At 38.5% G+C, this 14210-nt stretch overlaps 1 protein-coding gene across 7 annotated transcripts in view; it reads right to left on the bottom strand.

The window, feature by feature from the left end:
- Nucleotides 1-1081: 1081 nt before the first annotated feature.
- Nucleotides 1082-14210, bottom strand: part of fgfr2 (fibroblast growth factor receptor 2) — a 56876-nt gene continuing 43747 nt past the window's right edge. For 5 of the 7 annotated variants that reach the window (XM_067421626.1, XM_067421628.1, XM_067421627.1 and 2 more), the window contains 4 exons: nucleotides 12777-12847; nucleotides 7953-8090; nucleotides 5066-5171; nucleotides 1083-2849 (listed from right to left, as the gene is read on the bottom strand). In XM_067421626.1, the coding sequence (XP_067277727.1) occupies nucleotides 2685-2849; nucleotides 5066-5171; nucleotides 7953-8090; nucleotides 12777-12847 (480 nt within the window). In that variant the 3' untranslated portion in view covers nucleotides 1083-2684. Of the gene's footprint in view, nucleotides 2850-5065; nucleotides 5172-7952; nucleotides 8091-12776; nucleotides 12848-14210 lie in introns of all 7 variants that reach the window. The other 2 variants (XM_067421629.1, XM_067421630.1) reach the window with 1 other exon arrangement.

The raw sequence follows: 14210 nt of genomic DNA, 5'->3' as shown, positions 1-14210 counted from the left end.
TCAACTGATGTTGACATGTTGTGTTTTGGCCTGAAGCTCCGCCCTCCACCTATCGACTAATCACAAAGTCAGTAGTGTTTGGGGTCATCCGGGTTGCCAGATCTGCTCTAGTAATCACAGCTGCAGCTACAAATGTTCCTGCTGATCCTGCAGCCAATCTGGCAACTTCGAGTCAGGGGGAGGGGGAGAGGGATACACCGCTCTACAGTCATTTGAAAGTGATTGCAGGACCAGTTTTGGCCACAATCTTACATACACTTCCTTTAAAGTGACAGCAGCCTGATATACCTGCTGCTCCCTTTGTTTTTTTTGTTAAAAAAACACTAACTGCTCTTGACTGAATAACTTTAATAAGGATTACAGTGCTATTGTATATTATTTACTTTCTCTACCTGAAAATGTTGACTTTTCATTGGTAAAATGTTGGTTTCCTATGTGCCTGTTTTTGCAAAAACAGTTTCATGGACGGTAAAAAACATCACATTTCTGTCAGGACCACTCTGTTTGATTAAGATTAACATAAAGAGTTCTGAATGTTATTCAGCAGCAGGCTTCGCTCTGAGGGGTTCAGCTTTTTTTAAGCTGAACCCTTTAAAACCCCCCAAAAATATTGGACAATATTAAGCCAGAATGAGCTGGATAGATAAATATATCTCCGTGGACAAGCAGCTGAGCGATCATGTTCCGGCATAAGGAGTTGGAGTTTACTTAAAAGTAAAGGTTCTAGATTGGCACATATGGCAAAATAGAAATTAATGTCAGATATCTCAGTATGAATAAACATTTCTTATCAAATACAAACAAGGATATGTGTCTATGAAGTACACCAGAAAAGGATTGATCACATACTGGATCTAATAACTAATCACACAAAATTCGTTTTATTTTTTCATCATTTATTTTTACAAATCTGTCAGGAACATTTGTTGAGAACAACCTCATCTCATTTGTCTGGAAGAAAATGAAACACTTTGAACAATTAATACTTTTGTGTTTTGAAAACCCTATTGTTGATGTGGGTAAAACTGCAATATATATATATATATATATATATATATATATATATATATATATATATATATATATATATATATATACACACACATACATACTGCAACCTTTTTTCCAGTATTTTGTCAAATTCAAATGCAAACTTCAGTGTGAGTAAAATAGCAACAACATCCTCTACTATAGAAAAGGGATTAGCGGACTATAAAATGTACGTTATTTTTGCATTTTAACTTACCATTCACATTTGTGTATATATATATAAAAACGTAAGAAATGCAAATCTTTTGAAACCAGCTACAAATAATTCTTTGTACCATTGCCTCACTGAAATGTCATTTTAAATTACAAAATAAACATTGCGAATCATCATTATCTTTTCTACTGTCATCATTAATATTATTATCTCTTTTATTATGATCTTTTTTTATCCTTTTGATTCTTTTTAACATAAGTCAATAAATTAACATGCTATCTCTTTCCCTGAAAGCCAATACGTGACTGTGTCAGCAAGTGAGAGTTGTGCAGGACCCGACATTAAACGTTTCCAGGATTCAAACCAGCACCACAGTTCAATGCCTCTGGAACAAAAGCATGAACAACTGTGCCAAAATAAGAGTTTTGTGGCTTTTAGTGCATGTTTTGTTAGTTTTGAGGTCATCTAAATGCTGGTGAACTCCTAATAGAAGACAAAGAAAAGAATTTTCCTGTTTTAACAGGATATACCTCAACACGCACACACAAAAAAAGCAGTTTTTAATGTCGAGTCCTGCTGTATATGTGCGAATGTTTGACAGGGAATGTAATAGAAACATCTAGACGTGTCTACATCCATTTTTGACTCTGGAGAAAAAGAGGGAAAGGGGAGGAATTGTTCGGAAGTCCATACAAAAAATAATTCATTGTAAATATATAATATATATTTTTACATATTTGAATATATTTACAAATATACCCAGCACTATATACCTTGTATTATTATTATTATTATTTTTTTTTTTCCAATAAGGATAACTGCTTGGGCTTTTGTATGATAACTGAGTTATCATGGTAAAAACGGAGCATTTAAAAATAAAAACATTTTAAAAACCAACCGGAGGCAGTGATATGTTTTCTTCTACTTCTTCTTCTGTTAGTTGTGTGTTTCCATATAGTACTCGTTTCCTATTTTCTCCTTTTTGTCTTGGATTTAGTCTCTGAAGAGTTCTGTCCATGTGCTCCATTTCATTTCACTTGGGAACACAGACTCCTGGAATGCCAAGCAACGGAATGATGGCAAGAATGGAAGAGAATTCCAACATAAACGGAAAAAAAAAATCTGCAAAATAAACAAAACAAAAAAAGAGAGGTGGGCCCTTGGGAACAGTCACTTTTCTTCGGTCCTCGTCCTCTTCTTAAGAGCTTGGTCACGTGTTTTTGTGTGCGCAAGTGTGTTTCCACAAAAAAAAGAAGCACCTGCGCTTCACACACTTCAGTTTCTTTCCGGAAAAGCAGCACTGAGGCGTCTCTGCCTCCCCCGGCACGCTCCCAAAGTCCAGCGGGAGCTTCGCCGGGAGTCTTGAGGCAGCGTATGGTTCTGGGTGGGTCAAAGTGAACTGTGGGTATAAGTCTTTCACTCTTTTTGAGAACTGGAGGTGTAGCTTGGATGTGGTGAGTCTGGAGAACGTTGAAGGGGCTCATGTTTTTATGCCTCCGTTGATGTGCTGGTACTTGGGAAGACAGGGCTCGTCTGCTAAGGGGTCGTGGGAGAAGACGGAATCGTCTCCGGAGGAGCAGGAGCTGCGTGTGTCGGGGAAGCTGGGAGAGTACTGCTCCACTGGGGCGCACAGGTCCAGATACTCCTACAGACACAAAGATCAAGATATCAGAGGATGCATTCTTATGAGAACAGTTGAGCTGCTGCATTTAATAGGAAAAAACATACAGCCATATAACAGAAATATTTCAATTAGTCAATAAGAAAGGAAGTATAAAAATAAAAAACATTTCTATTGGGAAAACGCATTTGAAAAGAGTGTTATTTTTGCATCATTACTATTATAGTTTTTATTAATATTTGGAATTAGATTTTAGTTATACATTTTCTGTTTTCATTAAAAAATTTGTTCAAAAGTCAAAGGAAATCCCGCGGTAACACTACATTTTAGGGTTCAGTTATTAACTATTAACACCTTGCTTATTAGCATGCATATTACTAGGATATTGGCTGTTTATTAGAACTTAAAACGCACATATTAATGGCTTATTCTGCATGACCTTATTCTACATCCCTTAATCCTACCCAATACCTAAACTGAAATGCTACAAAAACTGCCTTACTAACTATTAATAAGCAGTAAATTAGGAGTTTATTGAGGCAAAAGTCGTAGTTAATAGTGAATATGTGTTCCCCATACTAAAGTGTTACCAATCCTGCACATTATCAATACTTGCAAAAGGTATCAAAAATGTATTGAAAACGTTGCGGTCTCATGACCTTCATAGGTATATGCCTGATGGAGCTCATCAACGCTGACCCAAACGCTGCCAATACATTTTTGATACCTTTTGCCAGTATTGATAGTGTGCAGGATTTCCTTTGACTTTTGAGATTTTTTGTGACTTTGTGCCTTCTTTCCTACGCAACTATCTATTACCTGCAGGTGTGCGATAGTAATTCTAAATTAATTCTCGAATAATTTTGTTGTTTTATTTTCATTATTATTTAAATTATGTATATTTAGTTTATATATTTGTATATAGTTTTCTTATATTAACAAAAACCATATGATATATATGATATAGCATTTGATACATCATATGATATATGATAAGTCTCTTATGGTCACAAGGCTGCATTTCAAAAATACATTAAAAACAGTAATATTGTGAAATATTATTGCAATTTAAAATACCTGTTTTCTATGTAAATGTAAGTGTAATGTATTCCTGTGATCAAAGCTGAATTTTCAGCATCATTACTCCAGTCTTCAGTGTCACATGATCCTTCAGAAATCATTCTAATATGATGATTTCTTGCTCCGGAAACATTTTTGATTATTATCAATGTTGAAAACAGTTGTGCTGAAATCTTCAATCTAAAAATCTTACTGACCCCAAACGTTTGAACCATAGTGTATATAATTAAATAATACTTTCCACTGTGGTTCACCAGCAAAAACACTCATCTACTAGCCGCTTCCTTCAAAATAAAGTGCCTTCAATCCGAGTTTAACCAAGCTGGAAACCACTGCGCCAGAGTCCACATCTGAACAATCTCCTTCAGAATGTCAAGTCTAACCAATATTATCGAAATTCAGTGATTCAATAACAGAAGGGACCACACGTGAAGATATATATATATTTCGAAATACATCATATAAACATCCAATGCACATGAATATACAGTACAGAAAAATGCACAGAAGGGTGTTTTTTTCCTGGTTCATTCCTCAAACAAAATTGGAGCCATTTTCTCTTTGCGGCTGGTACTGAGCTATTTGACTAGAGGAAAGGGGGGGTTTTAGGTTGCTGAAAATGAGTGTTGGATTGAACTCTCGCTGCTCAACACAAGGCAGCTCACATTACTAAAGACCTTCACATCTGTGAGCAGTTTAAGACGGGGGGAAGAAAGCAAAGGCACTTTATTACATTTCTAAAGTTCAAAACGACGAGCGAGAGCGGGGCTTTTGGCATCGTCTCTCTTCCACGGCTCAATCCACCCTTCGACAAGTTCTGACAGATTTCCATCCCTCAGCCCGCCACACGGATATCGTGGATGACAGCTGGGGAACGGAAAGAATCGTCTAGCTTTCTGTCGTAGGGATCCATCTGACAATTGAGCAACGCTAGCATGAGGGCCGTGCTCAAAAAACGAAGCCTGGATGAAATCAAGCACGTGCAACTCTCGACCTGTACGCTGACCGTAAAAAACGCTTCCTTTCCCTCGCGGATCTTGCGAAATGTTGGAGCTGGAGCCAGCGTTGGCATGGCTTTGATGAATCCCAGAACTATACAGAAAGCGTGAATGATTTCAGGTCTGTTTATGCACGCGTGTGTAAATGTGTGCGCGCCTCACCTCGTTGGTTGCCAAAGTGAGAATGCGGTCCAAATCCTCAACCAACTGTTTGAATGTGGGCCTGTGGGATGAGATCGCATGCCAGCAGTCCTTCATCATCATGTACCTGAGAAAGAGATAAAGACAATGTGACATCATTTATTTATTTCAACGCTTTGTTTTGGGAATCAAGTGTGGTGCAACCCTTTGAGTAATCAGACATGCTCAGGCATGTGCTAACTAGCTGGCAACATCTCAAAGCTACTGCAACGTCTCGATTTGGCAGTCAATCAGTGTGAAAGTTTGTTTTTGAAAGTTTGTGAAAGTGTGAAAGGTCACTGACATTATGGCTGGTAGACACTTTTTGGGGTTAGGGTGAGAAGGAGCTCATTGGTCGGATGCTATGAGATTCTGACCAATGACTGCCAATGTGAAATTACAATCCGTTGGTTGTTCTCTGGTAGAGCCAATTCACACCAGCTGGGAAACTAGCTTCAAGTTGACATCAATGGCATTTTACCATTTTACTTTTATAATGGAATGTGTTTTTGTGTGAAACTGAGGAAAAACAACAACAACACTAGCTTGAACACACACTAAATGTCAGCCAAATATTGGTAGTGGTTGGTGGGACACTGGCTTAACTAGTACATGGAAACACTATGATGCAAACCATTAAGCTTTACTAACTTTACAAGACAAAAACGGTATAATAAGAAAATGATTAGTGGGATGTTAGCTTAACTAGCGCAGACAAGCTAAGAGCAAGCCATAAAAAAAGAAATCTACTGTAGGAACTTTCCCCAGGAACTATAGACTTTGGGGTGGTACTCTGTGTTTCGACCGCATGGACCAGGGTCTAAATGTAGCTTAGAGAAAAATGTCCCCATCAGAAAGTCCCTGCTCACGAGGTAGTACTTTTTCAAATTTCAGGAACTTTCGGGGGTGGGACTTGGCCGCTGAACATGCTGATTGGTAGAGCTCATGCAGCATTTTATTTCAACCACCATTTTTAAAAGTCTGTTGTGTGTGCAGTAAGAATTGTTTGCTATTCGAATTATCAAATGGAGTTTGAAAAAATAAGGCAGATGAACCAGCGGTTCAGGTTTTATTAAGTTTATATGTGGAGGACGAAATCAAGTGGGAAATGGAAAGTTGTGCGCAGTCCTTTGTCACTGGACTTATTTGCCTAATCATTACTGTACTTCAGACCACGATGGAAACGCATATGGCAACAGGTCTGGGAGTTATAAAAAAAGTCCTTGGACAAATTGTTCCGGGTAATTTTGGCGGAAACGCGGCTTAACTAGTACTTGGGGACACTAAACGCAGATATAAAAATAAAAGATTAGTGGGACATCAGCTTAACTCTGACAAAAAATAATGGTAGAAAAGAAAAGGATTAACAGGACGCTAGCTTAGCTAATTCTCTGACACTTAAAATTAAGTTTAAAAAAATGCTGAAAAAGTAAATGATTTGTTTGGGCACTAATTTAACTAGCTCACTGACAAGGTAAATCTAAACCGAAAATGCCAAAACATTTAATAAAACTGTTATTAGGACAGTTTAAAGGTGCAGTAAGCGATTTTTGAAAAATGGCCAACATCAGCTAACATCAACTGTTGGATTTTCCGTCATTTTTTGTAATATCGTTTTTTGTGTTCAACAGAACAACGAAACGCATACAGGTTTGTAACAACATGAGGGTGAGTACATGATGACAGATTTTTTATTTTTGGGTGAACTATCCCTTTAAGACCCTCAGAATCTGATTCTGAGGTTGCTTTGTTTTTTTCTCAATATGTGAGTAATGTTAGTTTTGCTGTGTTTCACAGAACTAAGATATGCTGTTTTTTGCTTGAATATACTTGTATCATCTTTGCTTGTTCGTTCATTCATTTGTAATATTACTATTATGAGCCTGGAACGTCTAAACCTCCTCCACCCCCCGTTTCGGCGCCCAAGCATCAGAATATGTGTCAGAAAAGTGAGATAACATACTCCTAATATATATATTTTTTGCTTTGGTTCCCCTTTTAGGGATCGCTATAACCCCTTAATCTTGTCACTTGTAATATCAGTTACTTAGACTCGTGTTATGTAAGGAGCTGTTCATGAAAACTGGGTTTGTTTTTTGGGGAGGGAGGATTTTACCATCAAAGGATTTAAGAGGAGCTAAATAACAATTAGACATTCAAACTGAATTATCACATTAACACAAATTGCTTTCACTTATTGTTGACCTCATATTCTCAGGCAGGTGGCAGGCACAGCAGATTTCACCATTGCATAGTTGCATTGTGTGTACGTGAATGTGGGGGCGTGATCCTTTTGAGTAGGTGCATGTGTTCAGTGATTTCAAATATCAACAGCGTTTACCAGAAATCATTTTAAGCACCTTTAGCTAGTATATGGACACACTAAATAAAAGCAAAGATTATGATTAGAGTGTTAGACTGTACCTTAACTAGCTCATTGACAAGGTAAATGTAAGACAAAATTGGTAGAAACAGAGGTAGCACTTTATTTTACAGTCCTGTTCCCCATGTACATACTATGTACTTATAATAGTTATTTCAATAACTAGATAATAACTAGGTGCCACTAGCCCTGAACCTAACCTTAACCCACGTAGTTAACCCAAGAGTACTTTTTTAGGTACACATAGTATAAAATAAAGTGCAACCAAAATAGAAAATGATAAGCAGGATGCTAAATGAACTGGCTCACTGACAAAGTAAATGCAAACATGAAATAAGGGTTAGTAGGACAATAGTTTAACTAGTAAAATTGAATGTAAGTGAAAGGTTAATGTGACTCAACAAACTAACAGGCATGCTAAATTATCTAGAAAGTTTGCTATTACAAACCATACATCATGAAACCTTTGAAAAAAAGAACACTCACAACTCATTGGTGCAGTTAGCAGGTTTGTCCATGCGATGACCCTCTTTTAGTAGCTTAAAAAGCTCCTCGACAGGTATTCCAGGATACGGAGAACCGCCGAGCGTGAAGATCTCCCACATTAAAACCCCGAACGACCAGCTGGAAGAGACAAAAACACATTCATCAGATCACTTTCCCAGTACAACACACAACAAACACGTTCCTCATCACCAGTTCAATCAGCGTTTTATGCGAGTGTATTGACGTGCGATTGAAATGTTGAACAATCAGCATTTTGTTTAGTTATTCTCAATTATTTAACAAATGCCGTCAAAGGGAGTAACCCATTCCAACCTCTTCTGTGGTACCATCACTTCACTAGCCCCAAATCTAGATGAGGAACGCTCTGTGAAATGAAGCCAGGACTCCAAATTTGATCCATTTACAGTAGTGATATTTGTTGGCGCTAACAACGCAGTAGCTGTTGGGGTCTAAATGCGGTCTTTCTGCGAGCGGCTGAGACTGTGGGACTGCTCTTACACGAATCAAATTGCTCTGGACTCAAAGCTGGCTTTTGTCCTCTGTGGAACGCCACAATGACACATATTGTCCAGCCAAAACAAACATTAGCGAGACCCACAGGAAACAAATGTCCAGAGGGTGGAAGATTGTACCAGGGAATGATTTTTCATCACATGCCAATTCCATGTTGCTTCATCTAAGATGGGGGGGGGGGGGGGGGGGATACTCAAATGATGATAAGAGTTTCCACAGAGGGTTCGACACCTTTGAGAGTAAAACGTGTCCCAAAATAGGCCAATGATATGCAGAGCTTGAAAACCTTATCATCTGCATACGCTTTATTTATCCTGCTGAGTTAACAAAAGCATTTCACAACAACAAGATATAACGCTTTGAAATCATTGATGCATTACACAATGTGCTTGAGATTCTCAAAAAAGATCTCTACAAGCACACACACACACACACAGGCTATAAAAAGAAAAGGCTTAAGTGAGATCTTTGAAACATCTCAATTGCTCATTATAATGAGATTCAAAGAAGAGCAAATTGAGACTTTTGCTGCAGGCTTCTGCTTCTCAGATGTCTCTCCTGTAAGTGTCTCAAAATTTCTCAGATACCAAAGTTTGAAATCAAAAACCAAAGAGCTCAATATGAACTCCAATATAGTATATACATACATTAAATAGCTCTTATACAGGGTCCTTCACTCTTTAAAAAATCTTGGGTTATTTTTTCTACCCAAATCCCAAGTTGAGCATTTTAGGTTATTTTTGGGGTTATTTTTGTTGGTATTTGGGTGGTTTTTGTGTAACCCAGCTCCTGGGTCAGACGTAACAACCCAGTGATTGGGTAGTTTTGTGTTACCCAGCTCCAGGTCAGACGTAACAACCCAGTGATTGGGTAGTTTTTGTGTTACCCAGCTCCAGGTCAGACGTAACAACCCAGTGATTGGGTGGTTTTTGTGTAACCCAGCTCCTGGGTCAGACGTAACAACCCAGTGATTGGGTAGTTTTTGTGTTACCCAGCTCCAGGTTAGACGTAACAACCCAGTGATTGGGTAGTTTTTGTGTTACCCAGCTCCTGGGTCAGACGTAACAACCCAGTGATTGGGTAGTTTTTGTGTTACCCAGCTCCAGGTTAGACGTAACAACCCAGTGATTGGGTAGTTTTTGTGTTACCCAGCTCCTGGGTCAGACGTAACAACCCAGTGATTGGGTAGTTTTTGTGTTACCCAGCTCCAGGTTAGACGTAACAACCCAGTGATTGGGTAGTTTTTGTGTTACCCAGCTCCAGGTCAGACGTAACAACCCAGTGATTGGGTAGCTTTGTGTTACCCAGCTCCAGGTCAGACGTAACAACCCAGTGATTGGGTAGTTTTTGTGTTACCCAGCTCCTGGGTCAGACGAAACAACCCAATGATTGGGTAGTTTTTGTGTTACCCAGCTCCAGGTTAGACGTAACAACCCAGCGATTGGGTAGTTTTGTGTTACCCAGCTCCTGGGTCAGATGTAACAACCCAGTGATTGGGTAGTTTTGTGTTACCCAGCTCCTGGGTCAGATGTAACAACCCAGTGATTGGGTAGTTTTTGTGTTACCCAGCTCCTGGTCAGATGTAATTATTTTATCTATAAATTTGTTGTTGTGTTGTATATCATTTAGTTTTATACAAAGCACCATACAGGGACATGATGTGAGTCACTTAAACGAGTGTCGCGTCGGTCTTTTCACGCGATGAAAACACCTGATTCCTTGCATAAAATGTTAAAAGGAATACAATATATTTAAAAAGGAATATAAATATGTTCTCAGAACTGTACACTGTTTGTTTATGGACAGGTTAAACACAGGACGGCGGTATGAAGTTAGAAGTTCTGCCGCTGAACAAGACACAAGCCTCAGGACAATACAGACTGGCTGATAACACTTGAATTACTTTAAATGTTTCATTTTTGCTTCTAATATTTGTTAAATGAACTTAAATGCTGGCAATATGTATTAAAATATATAAAATATGCTAAAATGATCGAAAATATAAGAATTATCATTTAAGCCAGTGGTTGTGTCGTGTATTTAAAAAAAGGTTTTGACTATTTAAGTTCACCCATAGACATTAAATCATTTATGAAGTAAAAAAATAATAATACTAATAAAAAAAAAAACTATTCTTCAACATATCTTCTTATGTGTTCAGCAGAAGATAGAAATTCATTCAGGTTTGGAACAACTTAAGGGTGTGTAAATCATAACAGAATTTTTATTTTTGGGTGAACTATGCCTTTAAGTCTCCTGAGCAACACCATTTTTTTCTGGTCGTACTCCTTTCTGGTGACCCGCAGCAATCACAATACACAAAGACTCTGCTTTGGTTTACTCCTGCGGTTACCCATCCACGTGTTTGTTTACATAATCAGTTACCCTGTTTGTCTTTTTCTGTCTTTATCTAGCGCCGCATCTTCTCTGACATGTTTTCCAAATTCATCAACTCTATTCAGTCACCCCATGTAACCGCGGCTAACCTCCTCATGATCAATCACTCACACTGAGCGCACAAAAAGGGTCATTGCAATGCCCTCTTGAACCCTTACGCTTCAATGCAATAAGCCGCAATCAGCTTGCGTCTACTATTCTCTAGCTGTATGCTAGACTTTGCCTGCTAATTAGCAGGAATGGGTGAATCTCACAAACATTCACCTCAAAATTAAAAAGAAATCATATTTTGCTTGAAGAAAACATGCTTTCCCATTTTCTTTGATGGGATAGTGTGTCCAAACTTTTGTACTGTATATAAGGGTGAAACCTTGCTAATCTAATATAGCGGACCCTGCATGGGGCCGGATGAACTTAACCATAAAAGCCATCAATTGAACATCCAAAACAAACAGGAAATCCACACATGCATCCATATTTCCATTTTTGCAAGCTCTGCATCTTAAATCATCCCATTCCCCGGGGGTCTTGTTTGTCAAAATATGCCAATTTTTATTATAATTTATGTATTCATTTAATATGATGTCATATATAGATTGTGTCTGGCTTTGAGCCAATCAGAGAGCTCAGGACCCAAGCTGAGATAAAAGATTCAAGAGTTTGCCATCAATAAGGGTCTCTTTGGTATTGATTTAATTTTACTGCACGGACCACACAAAGAGCAGACACACTCGACAAAAGATAATGACCTGCTAGAGATTGCACAACACACACACTTACAACATATTTCATTAAGGGTGGACAGTATGGCCAAAATTTTAAATGATAATGTCTGTGTTTGTACATTCCAATGCATTAAATACTGGACAAATGAAAGGTTGATGGGCGCAAACCAAAAGATCAGATTATTAATAACAAAAGAATGTAGAAACGACTGCAGCCCAAGCATGCAACCAAAACTTCAAAACGCCCCGCAGAGGCTACGTGAAAAATCCAACATGCACCAAAGCGTAACTTCCGGTTCGTTTCATCTCTTTATGAGACTAAGAAAAAAAAAGTAAGCTTAAAATGAAATGAAACAAGCATGTACTAGCGGATAAACGCTAACTCAAATGACAAAAAATAGGATTATTTCACTCTATGGAAAATAAAAAGAGGGGAAAAGACTTTCATGTGTTCAAAAAAAGAAACAAACACAATGCGGTAGAGACGAGCTGGAAAGAGGAGTGTGACGGGCCGGAGTGAAGGGAAGACAGAGGGCATTTCCGTCCGGGCTCTGGGAGGTGAGAGTCTGGCCCTTCTGAAGGGCTTTGAAGCTGCGCAGATTAGTAACACGGCACTGGTCGCAAGTCGACCGTGAAATCTCTCGCTTTTCGGTGCAGCGCTGGCTGCGAACGGCCCTTCTTCTCTCTCTGCCTTACAAAAACACTTCCTTAACTTTCCATCACTTTCCAGAAGGGAATCAATTCTCGTACCCTCAACTCACCTGCCAGCCGTTCCTATTCATTCCCAAACTCCTCGCTTTATACAAACACACAGCGACTCCAATCACAGTAGAAGTGAGTCCTTTTTTCAATTTGTAGAAAGACAAACATTTCTAACAACATCATTTTCAAAAGCCATCAAGACTTCCATTACACCATCAAAAGCACTGTGCAGAAATATTAATAAGCTATTGGGGTTCTATACACAAATGTCCTGTTATAATTGGCTAGACTCTTCACGTGTGGGTTCATGGTTGTGAGGTTTATTTGCAATTCCTTAGGTTCGTAAATAATATGCACTGACTAGGGAGGGAGTTTGGCTTCAACTTCAGGAACTTCAGCAAAGCTCTTGTTTTCTATGATATGTCCACTTAAAAATAAAAAAATGAAGGACAAATGGTTGACTTACACATCACTCTGGTGCGTGTACACACGGTCGAACAGCGCCTCTGGGGCCATCCATTTTACGGGCAGACGACCCTACAGACATCAATATGAGAAAAGGTCAAAGACGGTCGACACACAACAACATGCAAAAATCACATCTCTATCTGTACGAGAGAGACCCTTGTTAGCCTGAAATTTCATTAAGCCCCAAGCAGCCAATAATGATTGGGAATTAAACCCTGGTGGGATGTATTGCCGAACTCTAATTTCCCGAAGGAGCCATTTCGGGTTTATAAATTGAGGCTAGTGGAGAAGATACAAGAGTCAATGGCATTTACAGCACTAGATCCAATAGAAAGGGCTCCGAGTTCACAATCTCCTGGCTCACAGTGTTTTATTTAGACAGGGTTGAACTAGTGTAATTGAATCTAACCCCAGCCATTAATCAGTCATCAGTATCGCTCAATCTGGGCTTTGCTCGTTGTTTTAATAATGCCAAACTATGTTTAAAATATTCATGGCCAGATCTTGGTGACCTTGATAAGAGCTAAGAAATAAATCAGGACTTAAGCAGTACTAGTGAATTAAGCTGGGAAAAGTTGCTGCTTACATTTATTTGTAAATCCAAGTCCTACCAGTTAAAGGCTGGCAGGCTAGATTTTTGGACATGGTACTTTTTTTTTTAACTGGTCAAACCAGCTCTAACCAGCATGATCTAGAAGGTTCATAAGGATCCATTGAACAGTTGAATTTCCAGCTGTTTTTTCAACCAGGTCCCCAAGCTGAAAACCCAACTGATCAACCATCTATTCCACCTAACAACCATAAATGGCCAACTACAATCATGCACAACAAGACTAGAAATGTTTAATAAGAAAATAGGGTCAATTTTGATTTAAAGCCAACTGAACAACCATCTAACAACCATTGTTGGGGAAAGTTACTTTTAAAAGTAACGCGTTATAAAAAATATTGCGTTTCTCCCTAAAAAGTGACTAATTGCGTTACTAATTTACGGAAAGTCATGCATTATGTTACTTTAGCGTTACTTTTTCCTCACCTGGGCTGGGCTTGTTTGTTTGTTTTGTAATAACAACAAAAAAAGTTCTAGTTTTGGCAAATGTGAAGGCACTTTCACACCAAAAGTGAAAAGAATAAGCCTCAGGCTGAAGGAAATGCAAATGCATGCCTGTACAAGTAGATGGCGCCGCCCAAACAAACTTTTCAAACATGCATGAGAGGAAAGCTCATCACTCTTAGCAATTAAAAGAAAAAGAAAACGCATTAAGTATACTTGTGTTATTTAACATAGAATATCAGATAATAAGTTAGTGTTTCACAGTTTTTCTTAATACTGAATCTGTTTTTGTGCAAGTGAGGCGAGTAAATCCATGTTTAGATTTATTCTAGAACTACAATAACCATCATGTTACTCGTGATTTCTGTCAGTCACATG

This window comes from Pseudorasbora parva, chromosome 17, assembly GCF_024679245.1.
Source record: "Pseudorasbora parva isolate DD20220531a chromosome 17, ASM2467924v1, whole genome shotgun sequence".
In the NCBI taxonomy this organism is placed as follows: Eukaryota; Metazoa; Chordata; class Actinopteri; order Cypriniformes; family Gobionidae; genus Pseudorasbora; species Pseudorasbora parva.
The sequence above is the reverse complement of the archived record's forward strand: the minus strand, read 5'-3'. Positions and strand labels throughout refer to the sequence as shown.